Here is a 17,486-nt window from a genome sequence, read left to right as displayed (position 1 = left end):
CAGATACCTTCTTCACAAAAACCTGTGCTTGATTCATGTACTCTCCCTTTACCAAAATCACATATATACTGACCTTCCTCCCAACTCTTTGAAGCAGTTTCTCAGAGGTATCTGAAATGCTATCTCCCAGGCTATGGTCTTTATTTTGCCCCCAAATAAAACAACTCATAATTCTCATATTGTGCATTTTGTTTAAGTCGGCAAACTCTTCAAATTACCTGGTCTCAAAATTCCAATTTACTTCCATACACTAATGATACCATGTAATGAAACTATCCAATTAAATATTTACTTGGCGCAAAAATTCTCAGGAACTGTTTTAGGTCTTGGGAAACGAAATAGTGAGAAAAAGTTACAGGTGGTCCCTACCCTCATGGAATCTAATGGGAGAAAAACAGCAGTCAAAAACAAAAATACACAACTGCAAACTGTGACACACAGTACTAGAGCTCCAGGGAGTATAATGCCAGGAATTCTCGAAAGCTCTCCTGAGTTTTTTTCCTTTAAAAAAAAAAAAAAAGGTGAACAGGAATTAACTAGGCTAAAAGGGCAGGATAGTGTGAAGGAGGTTGAGGGAAAATTATTCCAGCAAGTGCCCATGAAGCACCTTATGAAGAAACAAAAGCTAAACACATTTTTATGTAATTATAACGGTGGGTGTTTTTCATTTGAATAGTAAAAAATAGAAAAGAGCAATATAATATCAAATGATAGAGACCATGCAACATTTCTTTTCAAAAACGTAAATGAGTAGCTCTGCCCTTCTTACGTGAACACAAGCTGTGGCAGCCACGCCAGTTTGCCCCTTCTGAAGTGAGACAGGCATTACAGTCACTGGACGGGTTTGGCTGTGTCTCTCTTGGGTGTGTACACTGCAGGTGAACGGAAGCTACCACAGTTTTCATACTTCTCTTCCTTGCTCACAGTAGACACCCCAAACCAATGAATGTTGGATTAAATGAAATTTTCCAAAGAAGAATTTAATTCTGTACAGCAAACAGTGGTAACCAATGATAAAGATACTCATTTCTCATACCAGCTTATTTGTAAATTAAGTGTTAAGTGCTGCTATAATTTTATGAGAAAAGTGAGGTTTAAAAACGTTATGGAGAATTTTTCACGGGCAGTTTGTGCACCCAACTTCATTTGACGCCCAAGCTCCTGCCCGTACCACACTGCCCATATGATGCTCAACTCCTGCCAGAGAATCACGCCCCGATCATTCACGCACCAGACAAGCTCGGGTGTCATTTTCAAATATTCCATGAAAGAATTCGAAACTACAGGTTTGCACAGGCTTTCTTTTTCTTCCTTCCTTAAAAATAGGACTTTATTTTTAAAAAATTGTTTAGCCTTTGATTCAGTGAGAACTTGTTGCTCAGGAAACTTTCAAATAAAAATCTTTAAATTTTTTACTTTCTCATACTTTACCACTGACAAGACACATCAACTATGTAAACTTCAAGTCCCAGTAATTACTACAAAACATAACTGGAGTTAGAAATCATCAAGCAGGGTACACAGATGTATTTCAATGATTCTAAAATCCCATCAAAGCTTCCAACTAATCATGACATAATGCTAAGAAGTCACTGTTAGTAAGACATACTCCTATTTTAGAAATGTCAAAGTGTGAGAAAATGCGGACCTTAGAAATGATAATGATAGTGATAAATGATAAAATGATAGTGAGATAAATGATAAAATGATATTGAGAGGCTCTAAAATACTTCCTCAGCTGCAGTGGCTGTCTGTGCCCACTGTTCCACACCCAGGGAGCCTGGTCTTGGACACTGTACATAAGAAGGGAACATTTCACACAAAGATGGGCACAATCAAGAAACAGAAACAGTATGGACCCAGGAGAAGCAGAAGAGATTAAGAAGAGGTGGCAAGAATACACAGAACTGGACAAAAAAGGTCTCAATGACCCAGATAACCACCATGGTGTGACCAGTCACCTAGAAAAGACATCCTGGAGTGTGAAGTCCAGTGGGCCTTACTATGAACAAAGAGTGGGGCTGATGGAATTCCAGCTGGGCTATTTCAGATATTAAAAGATGATGCTGTGAAGGTGCTGTGCTCAATATGCCAGCAAATTTGGAAACCTCAGCAGTGGCCACAGGACTGGAAAAGGTCAGTTTTCATCCCAATCCCAAATAAGGGCAATGCTAAAGAATGTTCAAACTACCACACAATTGTACTCACTTCACATGCTATCAAAGTAATGCTCAAAATCCTTCAAGCCAGGCTTCAATAGTACGTGAAATGAGAATTTCCAGATGTATAAGCTGGATTTAGAAAAGGCAGAGGAGCCAGAGATCAAATTGCCCATCTGCTGGATCATAGAAAATGCAAGGGAACTCCAGAAAAACATCTACTTCTACTTTATAGACTACACTAAAGCCTTTGACTGTGTGGATCACAACAAACTGGAAAATTCTTAAAAAGATGGGAATACCAGACCACACTACCTGCCTCCTGAGAAATGTGTATGTAGGTCAAGAAGCAGGAGTCAGACATGAAACAACAGACTGGTTCCAAATGGTCAAGGCTGTATCCTGTCACCCTGCTTATTTAACTTATATGTAGAGCACATCATGTGAAATGCCAGGCTGGATGAGGCACAAGCTGGAATCAAGATTGCTGGGAAAAATATCAATAACCTCAGATATGCAGATGATACCACCTTAATGGCAGAAAGTGAAGAAGAATTGAAGAGCCTCTTGATGAAGATTTAAGAGGAGAGTGAAAAAGTTGGCTTAAAACTCAACATTCAAAACTCAAAAACCTAAGATCATGGCATCTGGTCCCATCACTTCATGGAAAATAGATGGGGAAACAATGGAAACAGTGGCTGACTTTTATTTTCTTGGGCTCCAAAATCACTGTGGACAGACTGCAGCCATGAAATTAAAAGATGCTTGCTCCTTGGAAGAAAAGTTATGATGAACTTAAACAGTATATTAAAAAGCAGAGACATTACTTTGCCAACAAAGTTCCGTACAGTCAAAGCTATGGTTTTCCCAGTAGTCATGTACTGATGTGAGAGGTGGACCATAAAGAAACTGAGCGCCGAAGAACTGATGCTTTTGAACTGTGGTGCTGGAGAAGACTCTTGAGAGTAACTTGGACTGCAAGGAGATCAAACAAGCCAATCTTAAAGGAAATCAACCCTGAATATTCACTGGAAGGACTGATGCTGAAGCTGAAGTTCCAATACTTTGCCCACCTGATGAGAAGAGCAGACTCATTGGAAAAGACCTTGGTGGTGGGAAAGATTGAGAGCAAGAGGAAAAGGGGGCAACAGATGTTGGATGACATCATCGACTTATGTCCATCATCATGGACATGAGTTTGAGCAAACTCCCGGAGATAGTGAAGGACAGGGAAGCCCGGTGTGCTGCAGTCCGTGGGGTTGCAAAACATCGAACACAGTTGAGCGACTCAATAACCACAACACTCAGTTGCCAGGCACCAAAGGTCATAAAACCCACTTATGGATTCACTGAAAATCAAACCAAGGAAGAATGCTTTCTCTTTTCTTCTTGTTTCTCCCAACATAATTCTCCATTTAATAAAAGAAATATTTATATGAATAATTTCAAGATTGAAAAAATAAGGTTGGTGTATTTAACTTTCTAAACCGTAACTTAAAACAGGATCCTAACAACCTTTGCCCTGAAAAATGTGGCAGCTCTGTGTGTCTGCTGTAACACCATTCTAAAAAGGGATAACATTCTGTTCTCCAGCTGCCGAGCTTTTTTTCATAGTACTTTCTCATAGCAGTATACAAATAGCGGCCAAAATCCTTAAGGCATAAGATTCAGTTTCTAAAGTAACTTTATACATTAAATATTTTAAATCTTATGTTTCATATTTCTATTTCTACATGAGTACATACAATCTATGTTTCCAAGTTCTTATGTAAATACTTTTAAAATACTGCATTAAAGCAAACAATTTAAGATTATGATACACATGTTAAAAATAGATTCAGGCTTTTGAAGCTTTCATTTTAAAATAATTTAAGATATAAGTCTTTAAGTTCCTTAGGACACAGTCTTATGCAGTAATCAGTTTCACTGCAGAGCATATTTATAACTAAAGCTAGCTAAATCCGGGTTAGATATAAAGATGCATAGTTTCACAATCTTCATGTACTTTTTAAGTAAATAATATATTATAGGTTTCTTATACTAAAAGTATAATATTAATGAAACCCCTTTGGGTTGGCTTGAAAATGTTCACATGAATTTCTAATAACATACAGGATGTGTGACAAGTACATGGTAATCCATGCTGAAAACCTAAGAAGGAGTGGAAGAGGAAGGTAGACATTAGCCTTTGAGATTTACAGAACGTCAGAATAGGCTTCTCCTTCTTGGGAATGGAAGCTTAAGGTCACAATACAAGGCACAGCACAGACCTACATTTCCTGCTTCCTGGCCCAGTGTTCCACATTATGCTTACTATCTACTGTGCTTTGGAGAAAGTAGTCTGTTTTTTAACATGGTTTCTCAAATACCTTTATATGATCAAAAATTTTTCCTAGGACTTCCCCAGTGGTAGAGAGGATAAGAATCCACCTGCCAATGCAGGGGCCAAAGGTTTGATCCCTGGTCCGGGGAGATTCCACATACCATGGAGCAACTGAGCCCGTGCACCACAACTGCTATGCCTGTGCTCTGGAGCCTGGAAGCTCCAACTACCAAGCCTGTGTAGCTAACAAAGCTCGTGGTGCACCGACAGCCTGCACTGGGCAATGAGAAGCCCCAGCAGTGAGCAGATCGTGCTGCAAGGAAGAGCAGACCCCGCTCGTCACAGCTAGAGAAAGAGACCCAGCACAACCAAAAACTAAAAAAAATATTAATTATTAAAATAGTCTCCCTACTTACTTTTCTGTTCTGTTCTTTAAAATGAAGTATAACCTTTCTCATTAGTATGACAGAATATACAGCTATCACATTAATAGTTGATAGAATACATCGACAACCTCTGAAATGATTTTTTTTTCTGTATTCACAGAGTTTGTTAGAAGCCTAATATACCTAGAGAACTCAGCCACTGTTCAGCAGTTTGGTCTGTCTTTGCCTTTTAAATGTCTGTCCAGCCCTCAGGAGAATGCATTTGTTCGGTCAGGACCTCTACAGTACGCCCAGCCCACTGCCACAGTCCAGATGGTCTCTGCCGTCAAGGAGCAGTAAGCAGTAACGTGAAATAAAGACTTCAAGAAAAGAGGTCTAAGGTGGACATGTCAAGCTAACCCACAAGTTTGTAGGAGCAAGAGATCTCTGCTAACAAGAAAAAAGAATGTTATTTTATGTGTTTAAATAAAACCTCAGTCAGCCAGATATTGCTGAAAGAACTTGGAATTTGGAACCTTGATTTCCATAGCATTACTTATTAGCAATGATTTTACTGTGTGATTTTAATTGCCCCATAACCTGTAGAACTTCTCCATCTATAAAACTCAGATAACACCTTTTTTGCAAGCTGCTGGCTTCCTTTTAAAAAGTTGACACACAAACTATGACCGTGAAGCAGATTTTCTTCCCTTTGATGGATTAAACAGCAGTGGAAACTCTGCCCAAACTCTGCCAACTCATGCCAGCAAGACGGCTAAGGCTCCTGCATGACCAAGCAGTGCCTTCTGTAGGTGACGGATGTGGATGTAATGTGCTGGTGTTCATTTTTTCTCTGACAGTTTTTCCCTTTTTTGTTAACCCCATTTGTCAGTTCACTGACATCCAACCCTTTTTCTTTCCAATGGCATATTCTGCATATCTACCGAATCTATCAGACTATGAACAATCATGAAGAAAAATAATTTAAACTATTTAATAACAGTACAAACTTCCTTATCCATTAAGTCATACTCAGTTCAGCTCAGTTCAGTCACTCAGATGTGTTTGACTCTGCGACCCCATGGATGGCAGCACATTAGGGCTCCCTGTCCATCACCAACTCCTGGAGTTTACCCAGACTCCTGTCCATCGCGTTGGTAATGTCATACAACCAATTAATTCTCTGTCAGCCCCTTCTTCTCCTGCCTTCAATCTTTCCCAGTATCAGGGTCTTTTCAAATGAGTCAGCTCTTCTCATCAGGTGGCAAAGTATTGGAGTTTCAGTTTCAGCATCGGTCCTTCCAACGAATATTCAGGACCGATCTCCTTTAGGATGGACTGGTTGAATCTCCTTGAAGTCCAAGGGACTCTCAAGAGTTTTCTCCAACACCACAGTTCAAAAGCATCAATTCTTTGGTGCTCAGCTTTCTTTATAGTCCAGCTCTCACATCCACATATGACTACTGGAAAAACCATAGCTTTGACTAGACGGACCTTTGTCAGCAAAGTAATGTCTCTGCTTTACAATATTCTGTCTAGGTTGGTCATAGCTTTTCTTCCAAGGAGGAAGCGTCTTTTAATTTCACTGCTGCAGTCACCATCTGCAGTGATTTTGGAGCCCAAGAAAATAAAGTCTCTCACCATTTCAATTGTTTCCCCATCTATTTGCCATGAAGTGATGGGACCGGATGCCATGATCTTAGTTTTCTGAATGTTGAGTTTTAAGCCAACTTTTTCACTCTCCTCTTTCACTTTCATCAAGAGGCTTTTTACTTCCTCTTTGCTTTCTGCCATAAGGGTGGTGTCAATCTGCATATCTGAGGTTATCGGTATTTCTCCCGGCAATCCTGATTCCAGCTTGTGCTTTATCCAGCCCAGCGTTTTTCTCATGATGTACTCTGCATGTAAGTTAAATAAGCCGGGTGGCAATATACAGCCTTGACATACTCCTTTTCCTATTTGGAACCAGTCTGTTGTTCCATGTCCAGTTCTAATTGTCACTTCTTGACCTGCATACAGATTTCTCAGGAGGCAGGTCAGGTGGTCTAGTATTCCCATCTCTTGAAGAATTTTCCACAGTTTGTGGTGATCTACATAGTCAAAGGCTTTGGCATAGTCAATAAAGCAGAAATAGATGTTTTTCTGGAACTCTCTTGCTTTTTCAATGATCCAGCGGATGTTGGCAAATTGATCTCTGGTTCCTCTGCCTTTCTAAACCCTGCTTGAACATCTGGAAGTTTACGGTTCACGTATTGCCGAAGACTGGCTTGGAGAATTTTGAGCATTACTTTACTAGCATGTGAGATGAGTGCAATTGTGCGGTAGTTTGAGCATGCTTTGGCATTGTCTTTCTTTGGGATTAGAATGAAAACTGACCTTTCCCAGTCCTGTGGCCACTGCTGAGGTTTCCAAATTTGCTGGCATATTGAGTGCAGCACTTTCATAGCATTAAGTCATAACTAAGGTACAATTTCTCTGAACCTAAACTCCAAAGAATAAGATTATTCTCACTTTTTCACACTGTACAAAAATTAGTTATGTCCCAGATTTTCTACCTGTTTTAGACAAGAATAACTGGTCTTGTTTTTCCCTGTGTCCCTAAAGTCCAGCTAAGTTCCTACAGAGTTAGTAGTTGATTATAAATCAAGTGAAGTTTAAAGTCCTGGATAAAAAAAGTATCTGATTAAATCAATAAGAAAGGAAATTACTTTGACTATTATATCCATTTCTAATCTATGAAAATTCACAGATATTCCTGAATCTATTCCCAAATGGAGTAAAAGTTTCTGCCATCTGTTTTATAGGTGAAATTACTTAATTTTATGTATAATTAGATGATGTACATACTTGCCCCAAATGTAGAAGTTCCTATTTTAAAGGAAATGAAGAACTAAGTATAATTTTTGCCAGAAATCTACCATTTCTACCTTAGTTCTTAAAATACAACATCAAAAATAAATTCACAGGTTACTAAGCAAAATAGCCTACAAGATAACTGATTACTTTTGCTGGATAAATACCTCATATTGAATTGTATTAATATAGTAATGGGTTTCACTTAAAACAAATACCAAAAAAGTTAAAATTTATAGTAAGTAGCATGAAATATTAAACAAAGATGACACAGATATGTCCTTGGAAATAGCGTACATCTCCAAAGCAAATGCTCATGGGGAACATTCTCGGGTAGTAATTGCTTGGGTTAGGTTTATTTTTATCGTCCGTTGCTAACACAATGACATGCTTTAAAGGTTCTGTCAAACAACAGAACTGACTTAAAAAAAAAAAAGCTATACTAAATAAATCCTTGTGATAGATGCCAAATCAGGGTATCTTGCAGGATATCTTTTTTTAAATTGCAGCAATAGTGGCAATATAAGGAATAAAATCCTAAACTTTTACTATACCTAAAAATAAGCAAGTCATTTATTCTAGAGGAAAAGAAATTAGGATGCTATTCAGAAGGAGGATAACAGTATTCATGCAATCCATTTTCCTTCAAGAAACAAACTTTAAAACTCATTTCCTTGATTACAGGTTATAAATATAAAATATCAGAAACTCCCTGGTGGTCCAGTGGCTAAGACTCCATGTTCCCAATGCAGGAGGTCCAGGTTTGATCACTGGTCAGGGAACTAGATCCCACACGCCACAACTAAGATCCGGTGCAGCCAAATAAATATGTTTTAAAAATCAGCATACCCCTTATTCTCTATTATTAACTATAACTGTTTAGCTTTGGGCTTGGATATGTGGAAGAATGAACAGGTTTAGGGTGTCGAGATCAGAAATTCACTTTTGAACATGTTAAGTGTGAGGGTTCTAAGAGGTACTCAAGGAGAGATTCTAGAAAGGCATTTGGGTATGTGAAGGTGGGGCTACAGATACAGGAATGAATGAATGACAGCAATAGTACAGTGACTTAGAGTTAAGGACCTGGCTTCTGACCACCTGGCTTGGAATCCCAGCTCTGTTACTTAGTAGCCACTGGTCTTAGGTAACATTTATTAGCTCCTGGTCTTCAGATCAGATCAGATCAGTCACTCAGTCGTGTCTGACTCTTTGCGACCCCATGAATCGCAGCACACCAGGCCTCCCTGTCCATCACCAACTCCCGGAATTTACTCAAACTCACGTCCATCGAGTCGGTGATGCCATCCAGTCATCTCATCCTCTGTCGTCCCCTTCTCCTCCTGCCCCCAATCCTTCCCAGCATCAGAGTCTTTTCCAATGAGTCAACTCTTCGCATGAGGTGACCAAAGTACTGGAGTTTCAGCTTTAGCATCAGTCCTTCCAAAGAAATCCCAGGGCTGATCTCCTTCAGAATGGACTGGTTGGATCTCCTTGCAGTCCAAGGGACTCTCAGGAGTCTTCTCCAACACCACAGTTCAAAAGCATCAATTCTTCGGCGCTCAGCCTTCTTCACAGCTATTGGTCTTAAGAGTTATCTAACTCTGTGCCTCAGTTTCCTTATACCAAAAATGGAACAATAAGTAGGCTGATATGAGAATTAACTAAATGAACATATATTTAAAACATTTCTAACTGTGTTCACTAAGTGCTTTATAAGTTATGACTATTATTATTCTCATCAGTAACTGTTACAGATGATACTTAGTCTTTGGGGGGATACAGAGTCTAAGAGAAAAAAGAGGAGACCCCGAGTTATTTTCAAATATCTTTTGATACAGATTTTTAACATAATTCCATGAGAACAGACTCTGTATGATTTCAATGCCTTTAGACCAAGAAACTTTTGCATGTGTTTTATGTCCCTGGATATACTCCAGTGCCTCCCAGTTTATCCTATCACTGTATGAAAACTGTATAAATCTTAGTTATGTTGAATTGGTTCATGGTGCTTTTCAGGTCTACTAAATCTTTCTACTTTTCTATATATTCATTCTATTAATTTTTGAGAGTTTGATATTGAAATTCCAACTAAAAATCTTAATTTGTCTACTTAAAAAAATAATTGCAATATATAGTGGAACTATATGTAACTTTGTTCTGTATTTTCCAAGTCTCCTATAAATGTGTTATTATATTTTCATACTTTAAAAAATAAAAAAGAAAGAGGAAAAAAAAAGAGGAAACCCAAAACTTAAGCCTTAATGGGCCCCAGGATTAGAAGTGAGGATGGTAACAAAAGGAACTAAAATGCTCTCTCCCTGGGAGGCTGGAAAAGATACACCAGGAGGGCGTCGCGGAGACCGCAAAAGGGAAGGCTGCCAAGAAGGCCTAAATGCTTGGTGATCCAGACTTTCATCCAGCCAGTGGTGGAGTGGAGTGGTGATAGTATGCTATACTGTCACTTACACATTTATTTTTGAAGGATGGATATTGATATGCTGGTATATGCATACTTATTTCTAGAAGGAATCACAAAGAATGAGTAAGAATTGTAAGGGTGGGGCGGAGGGGTAGGAAGCAACCTTCTTCACTGTATACCACTTTCATCTTTTGAATGTTTGTATGGTACCTATTTAAAAGTAATTGATTCATTAAAAAGCAAAAAATACTACATACTGTTATAGACACATATATATGAAGTCAAATATATAAAATCCACATGTATAGGAAGGATACACACCAAATTCATTAGTGTTTGTGCCTAGAGCGGGAGGGAAGAAGAGATATCCTACGAAGTTTTAATTCTTAGTCAAATATGACAAAACGTTAACATCTATTAATGATGGTGGCATGTACACTGATGTGTTATTCACTAACACTTTAAATTTTATTCAAAGGAGCAAGATTAAAATTTAAGAAATCTCTCTCACAGATACTACTATACAGCAGTCAGAACTGCTAAAATTAAAACGACGACAATACCAAAGGTTGGAGAGAATGCAGAGCAACTGGAACTCTGATACCACGTTGAAAAGACTACAAAATCATATAACCACTTTGGGAAATGGTCTGGCAGTTTGTTATAAACCTAAATAAACATGTATCCCCATTAGCCAGCAATCTACTCACAGGTATTAATCCAAGAGAAATGAATACGTGTCCATAGAAACACTTGTACTAGAATATTTACAGAAGCCGCTTTATTCACAAAAGCCGAAAAGCAGAAATAGCCAGATGTCCATCACTAAAAGAGTAGATAAAATGATGGGGCTTCCTGGGTGGCATAGTGGTAAAGAATTCACCCGCAATGCAGGAGACTCGGGAGATGTGGGTTCGATCCCTGGGCCAGGAAGATCCCTTGGAGAAGGAAATGGCAATCTACTCCAGTATTCTTGCCTGGGAAATCCCATGGACAGAGAAGCCTGGCGGCTACAGTCCATGGGGTCACAAAGAGTTGGACATGACTGAGCAACTAACATTTCTACTTCCACTTAGGAGAATTATATTAAATTTCTGGGACCATCACAAAAGACACGAAGCAAATACTGAATGTACTTCTCAATTTATGAGACCATAACTGCATGTAAGACTGGCTTCCAGGAACAACCCAGTGCCTCTTCTATGCCCAACTCCAACCCAGTTCACTGTGCTCTCAGCGGAGATGGTGGCATTCTGCTGCACCCATAAAAAGACTGAGTGAACACCTCAAAGGGGATGGCAGCCACTGTGCATGCAGACACTGCCTCTCTCCTCCTCCTTCCTTCTCTGAAGGGTCATACAGCAGCCCTCTACCACTTCCCAGGTCACTTTACCCCCCGTCCCAGCTGGCGTGACAGGCCCAAGAAACAGTACAGATTTGTTCTCTGTTAGAGAGGCTCTGGAGAAGGCAATGGCACCCCACTCCAGTACTCTCGCCTGGAGAATCCCATGGATGGAGGAGCCTGGTGGGGTGCAGTCCATGAGGTCGTGAAGAGTCAGACATGACTGAGCGACTTCACTTTCACTTTTCACTTTCATGCACTGTAGAAGGAAATGGCAACCCACTCCAGTGTTCTTGCCTGGAGAATCCCAGGGACGGGGGAGCCTGGTGGGCTGCCGTCTATGGGGTTGTACAGAGTCAGGCACAACTAAGCGACTTAGCAGCAGCAGCAGAGAGGCTCTACTTCTTGCTCAGGTGCTGCTAGGTAAGCATCAGGTCAGTGATCTCAAAGGATCAGAGCCAAGGTCAGGTTTAACTTGGGAAAAGCGTCTATACTTCAGCTTTTAGCGAGCAAATAGAATCCAGAGCTCAGCCTAATTTACTGGACCACCGCGAGGTTACAGTCACAGCTCCAGTCCGAGTAAGGCTTTCCTTCAGCCCCCACCTGACCAGCTTTGCTACAGGACCTCGTGTCTGTCTCCATGTGCACGTGGGCATCTACCACTCAGGGGCAACAAAAGGAGGAATGGCAGCTACAGAGAGTGGACGTCCTGATCCCAGGACCCACTAACAGCATCCTAATATCAGAGATCTTAAATACACACCACTTATCTTTGTCGCCACTTAACTATAAACTTCGGGCTTCCCAGGCGGCTCAGTGGTAAAGAATCCACCTGCCAATGCCGGAGACATGGGTTCAATCCCTGGGTCAGGAAGATCCCCTGAAGGAGGAAATGGCAACCTACTCCAGTATTCTTGTCTGGAACACTCCATGAGAGGAGCCTGGTGGGCTACAGGCATGGGGTAGCAAAGAGTCAGACATGACTGAAGCAACCGAGTATAGCATACAGCATAGCAACTATAAATTGGGTACACCTTTCTCAGCTGACAGATACAATTGATCTACCTCATGCTTTCTAATCCTGCTGAGTTTGCTGCTGCTGCTGCTGCTAAGTCACTTCAGTCGTGTCTGACTCTGTGCGAACCCAGAAATTGCAGCCCACAAGGCTCCCCCGTCTCTGGGATTCTCCAGGCAAGAACACTGGAGTGGGTTGCCATTTCCTTCTCCAATGCATGAAAGTGAAAAGTGAAAGTGAAGTCACTCAGTTGTGTTCAACTCTTCGTGACCCCATGGACTGCAGCCTACCAGGCTCCTCTGTCCATGGGATTTTCCAGGCAAGAGTACTGGAGTGGGGTGCCATTGCCTTCTCCGCCTGCTGAGTTTAGACAGGGGCTTATAAGAATCCTGGCCCAGTGATTACTAAAGCAGATGTAGTAAGACCAAGGACCTCAGCCTGCATTATCTTCCTTTTACCAGAGCACCTCGATGCTGCAGTACTGAGCTAGGGCGTAAAGACTTCACAAGAGGTTTGGGTATCTGTCATTTTCTGACAGTCTGTATTTCCTGTATATGTGCATTGCTGTTGTTGTTGTTGAGTCACCAGTTGTGTCCGACTCTTTGCAATCCCATGGACTGGGCATGCCAGGCTTCTCTGTCCCTCACCATCCCCAAAGTTTGCCCAAGTTCATGTCCATTGCATCAGTGATGCCATCAGGCCATCTCATTCTCTGATGCCCTCTTCTCCTTCTGTCCTCAATCTTTCCCAGAATCAGGGACTTTTCCAATGACACAAACCAGGGGCTTCCCTGGTAGCTCAGCTGGTAAAACATCCGCCTGCAATGCAGGAGACCTGGGTTCGATCCCTGGGTTGGGAAGATCCCCTGGAGAAGCGAACGGCTGGCTACCCACTCCAGTATTCTTCCCTGGAGAATTCCATGGACAGAGGAGTCTGGCAGGCTACAGCTCATGTGCACTGTTACAATAGGCCAAAAAGAGACCTAGCCCATCTGTGTTTGGAATACAGGATGCCAAAAAAACACAGTTTATCAGATTTTTTTCTCTTTCTTCTTAAACTTACTTTTTAAAAATTTGGAGTTTAGTTGCCTCATAATATTGCGTTAGTTTCTGTGGTACAGCCAAGTGAGTCAGCTATATATATGTATGTATACACACACACATCCCCTCGTTTTTGGGTTTTCTTCCCATTTAAGTCACCACAGAGCATTAAGCAGAGTTCCCTGTGCTATATGGTCAGTTCTTGGTTTACTTAATGAATTGAATGACTACATGTTTTTCGCGCTCCAGTTTTCTGTTTATGATACAGAAAAATATACAGGAAAATAATGACAAAAGAGGAATTTTAGAGTTATTAAATTACTGAATTACTATTTTCATCACTTACCTCATTCGAAGGGATCGTGGCAAAGGGCTTGATGATGGCGGCTAACGGGATCTGAGCTTGCTTGGCCATATCTGACGTGCAGGGAAAGCAGTACGTGGTGCAGCGGATGTACCGGGGACTGGCATTGCCTGAAACGGTCAATGGTGCAGACTCACAACCTGCCCTGTATATTTAAATATTTATAAAGGCACGTCTAGGCAATGCATTGCCTTATTTGTAAAGCTTCGTGATTTCTAAAAAATAAAAAGGAGCACTGTATAATTTGATGATCTATACTCTAAGCACACTATAGTTTCTTGTAAAATAAGACACTAAATACTGCTGCAAAAATGTAAAAGATTTTAAAGTATTATTTTCCATAAGCAGGGTATTAACATAGCCACTCAAGAGATTTGAGAGGTATTTAGATTCAATGGGAAAAGTAAAGCAAAGACACAAAACATAAGAATAAAATTCCTTCTTCATCCTCTCCTATCAACACATCCGTTATGAGAAAGGTAAGCCATTTGTATACCATTTCATATCAGCTAGTTATACTGTGTCAAATAGAATTCCCTTTGACCATGTTCTCCTCCTTAACTTGTAATTCAATTTAGAAATTAAAATTCTATTTATAATAGAAACAATTTTTAAAACACCCAAATCTATTTTTAAAATACACCAAGTTTCCTGACCAAATATTTTTTTCACAGCATGCATGAGTATTAAAACAATACCCATGGGAATGGCACTGATGAGCTTATTTGCAGGGCAGGAACAGAGACACACAGAACAGACTTGCGGACCCAGTGAGGGAAGGAGAGGGAGGAGCAGATTTGGAGCGTAGCACTGGGATACATACATCACTATGCATGAAACAGACAGCCAGTGGAAAGCTGCCGCATAACACAGGGGCTCACCCCAGTGCTCTGTGAAAACCTAGGGGGTGGGATGGGGGAGTGGGAAGAAGGTGCAAGAGGGCGGGGATATATGTATACTTATGGTAGAAACCAATACAGCATTATAAAGCAATTATCCTCCAATTAAAAAGAAATTAAAGAAACCCAATATCCATGGCATGAATATTTCTAAATCACTAGAATAACTTATCTAAAATAAACTTAACAATTAAATCACAATATATTTTGGCAAAAGAACATAATTATCAAACAAGTGTGTATTGATTGTCTTTTAGATACAGTCCTAGGTGCTCCCTTGTAGAGTTTATGTTCTTGCAGAGGAACATAAACTAAAAAAACCCAATAAATTACACAGAACCTTAGAAGATGACAAATGTTATGGGAAAAAGCACCTCTGGGGGAGGGGTACCAGACTGGGGAAAGACTGCAATTTTAAACAGTTACAGAATTGGTCTTCTTCAAAAGGCATCACTGGAGCAAAGGTCCCAAAGTGGGAAGGGATTTGCCCGCAGGTGTCGGGACAGGGCGAGCCTGGGCTGGCAGAGGAACATCAGGAGGCCAGTGAGGCTGGGATGAGGCGCCTGGGGCAGCTAGGGAGGAATTCAGAGACGTCACAGAGACCAAATCAGCTCGACGCAGGTGACTCCGAAGTTTTCAGCCTGAGGAATCAGAAGCATGAAGCTGCCACGAACTGACCAGAGAAAGGCTCCGGGAAGGGAAGGGGGTTTTTTTTGAGCCCGTGGGTGAAAACCGGGAATCTGGCTCCAGGCATGTCCATCTGGGAAATCTATTAGGTGATCAAGCAGTGATGCTGAGTAAACAGTCAAACACACAAAGTCTTGGCGCTGGGATGAAAGCTGAGCTGGAGAGACACATTTGGGAGTTCTGGGCATATAAACAATATTCGAAGCCAGGAAACTAGATTAAAAACCACAAAGTGGCCAGAGAAGAGAGGAGTGAGGACTGAGCCCTGAGTCCTCTGACATAAAGAAGCCAGGAGACAAGGAGAAACCAGCAGAAGGACCAAGAAGTGTACAAACGAGGGAGTCTGGGGTGCTGGAGGTGAAGAAAATACATCAAGGAAGAGGCAGGACCGTCTGTGCAGGTGCTGACGCCAGGTCAACGTGACTGTGGGCTGGAGGGGGGCTGGAGAGCCGGGAGAGAGACTTTTGATGGGATGGTGGGGTGAGGAGGAGGAGGGTAGGGAGGCTGCTCACAGTGAGTTTAGGAGAGAGAGGCAGGTGCTGAATACGCAATAATCCTTTCAAGGTTTTTAATATATTTACTTTAATTGGCGGATGCTTACTTTACAATACCATGATGATCTCTGCCACACGTCAATATGAGTCGGCCACAGGTATCCCTGTGCCACTGCGCCCCCAGGCTGCAGAAGGCACGAGCTTGTGTGCCTTCCATCACACAGCAAAGCCGCACTGCTTATCCGTTTCACATGCGGTGATATGTGTGTTTGAACACTATTCTCTCAAATCATCCCACCCTCTCCTCCCGCTGCGTCCAAAGGTCTGTTCTTCACATCTCTGTCTCCTTTGCTGCCCTGCACAGAGGATCACCCAAGAGCAAAGAAAGGGGGGAGTTTGTAAAGGAGGTGGATCGAGAAAACACTGTTTAAGATAGGGGAAGGCTTTGTAAAAGAAAGAGAAATGTTAAAGACGTAAGAGAGAGGGGGGAGACTTAGGGTAGCAGTGCACTTGAGTGGCACACAGTAGGAGATTTCAACTGCAGCACATTTATGGCCAAGAGTCTGAAGGCAGAGTACAAGGACATATGATGAATGGGGGCTGATGCGATGGTGGGACTCCACAGAAGTTCTCTTCTGATTGTGTGCTTTTCTCAGAAAGGAGGATGTAGGCAGCTGAAAGAAGGATGAGCGGTCACTCTGCCGGGTCTGCAACCTCTCATCCTTTCTCTGGCCACTCCTCACTGCACAGGTGGGTCGGGAACGAGGGGAAGGCTGGACCCGAGAAGCTGAGCTTCCTTTCATATTTAATCTATTATTTACACATTTTACATTTTAGGGGGACCAGACAGAAATCTGGATTTTTACATAAAAATTTTGATTTTTATATAATGGCAACTAATTCAAACAGAAATAAATTATTCTGTATAACAAATTAACGTGTCTGCAGGCTGAATCCAGTTTGGGGGCCCTGCTGCAGAGAGTCTGATAAAGGGGAGAAATGTGGCACTAGCAACAAGGATAATAACAATCAATGCCAATGGATTAGGCATCATTCTAAGATTGCTATATGTAAATTCAATTTAGTCTCACAATTGCCTATGACACTGATACTCTATGACCCCGTTTTACAGAGGAGTAAACTGAGACACTGGGAGGTTAAGTGACTTACCAAAGTCAAAGGGTTAGAAGTGACAAAAGGGGTATTAGAACCTATCACAGTCTCTCCTACGTCCCAGACCAGCTGGGTCCAGGTCATGAAACTGTGAGTTTGGACAAGAGTTCAGACCAATCCTGTTTTCCCTTGGGCAATGATGGGACATTTTCCAGCAATGCGTGTGTGTGTGCTCAGCTCTGTCCTGCTCTTTGCGACCCCATGGTCTGCAGCCTGCCAGGGTCCCCTGTCCATAGGATTTCCCAGGCAAGAACACTGGAGTGGGCTGCCATTTCCTCCTCCAGGGGATCTTCCTGACCCAGGGATCCAACCTGCGTCTCCGGTGATTCCTGCATTTTCAGGTGGATTCTTTA

General features: G+C 41.5%; 2 protein-coding genes across 2 annotated transcripts in view; both read right to left on the bottom strand.

Moving 5' to 3' along the window:
* The window catches only part of LOC104999669 (buccalin-like), a 2,414-nt gene extending 1,969 nt beyond the window's left edge, over positions 1–445 (bottom strand). Inside the window, exon 1 of the mRNA XM_010855230.1 lies at positions 8–445. Within this exon, the coding sequence (XP_010853532.1) occupies positions 8–187 (180 nt within the window). The 5' untranslated portion in view covers positions 188–445. The remainder of the gene's footprint in view (positions 1–7) is intronic.
* SEC24D (SEC24 family member D) overlaps positions 1–17,486 on the bottom strand; it is a 116,317-nt gene that overhangs the window by 64,467 nt on the left and 34,364 nt on the right. Inside the window, exon 7 of the mRNA XM_010855231.1 lies at positions 13,863–13,990. Coding sequence (XP_010853533.1) covers positions 13,863–13,990 — 128 coding nt within the window. The remainder of the gene's footprint in view (positions 1–13,862; positions 13,991–17,486) is intronic.

Source organism: Bison bison, unplaced genomic scaffold (assembly GCF_000754665.1).
Source record: "Bison bison bison isolate TAMUID 2011002044 unplaced genomic scaffold, Bison_UMD1.0 scf7180017864361, whole genome shotgun sequence".
Classification (NCBI taxonomy): Eukaryota; Metazoa; Chordata; class Mammalia; order Artiodactyla; family Bovidae; genus Bison; species Bison bison.
This window is presented reverse-complemented; position numbering and strand designations above follow the sequence as displayed.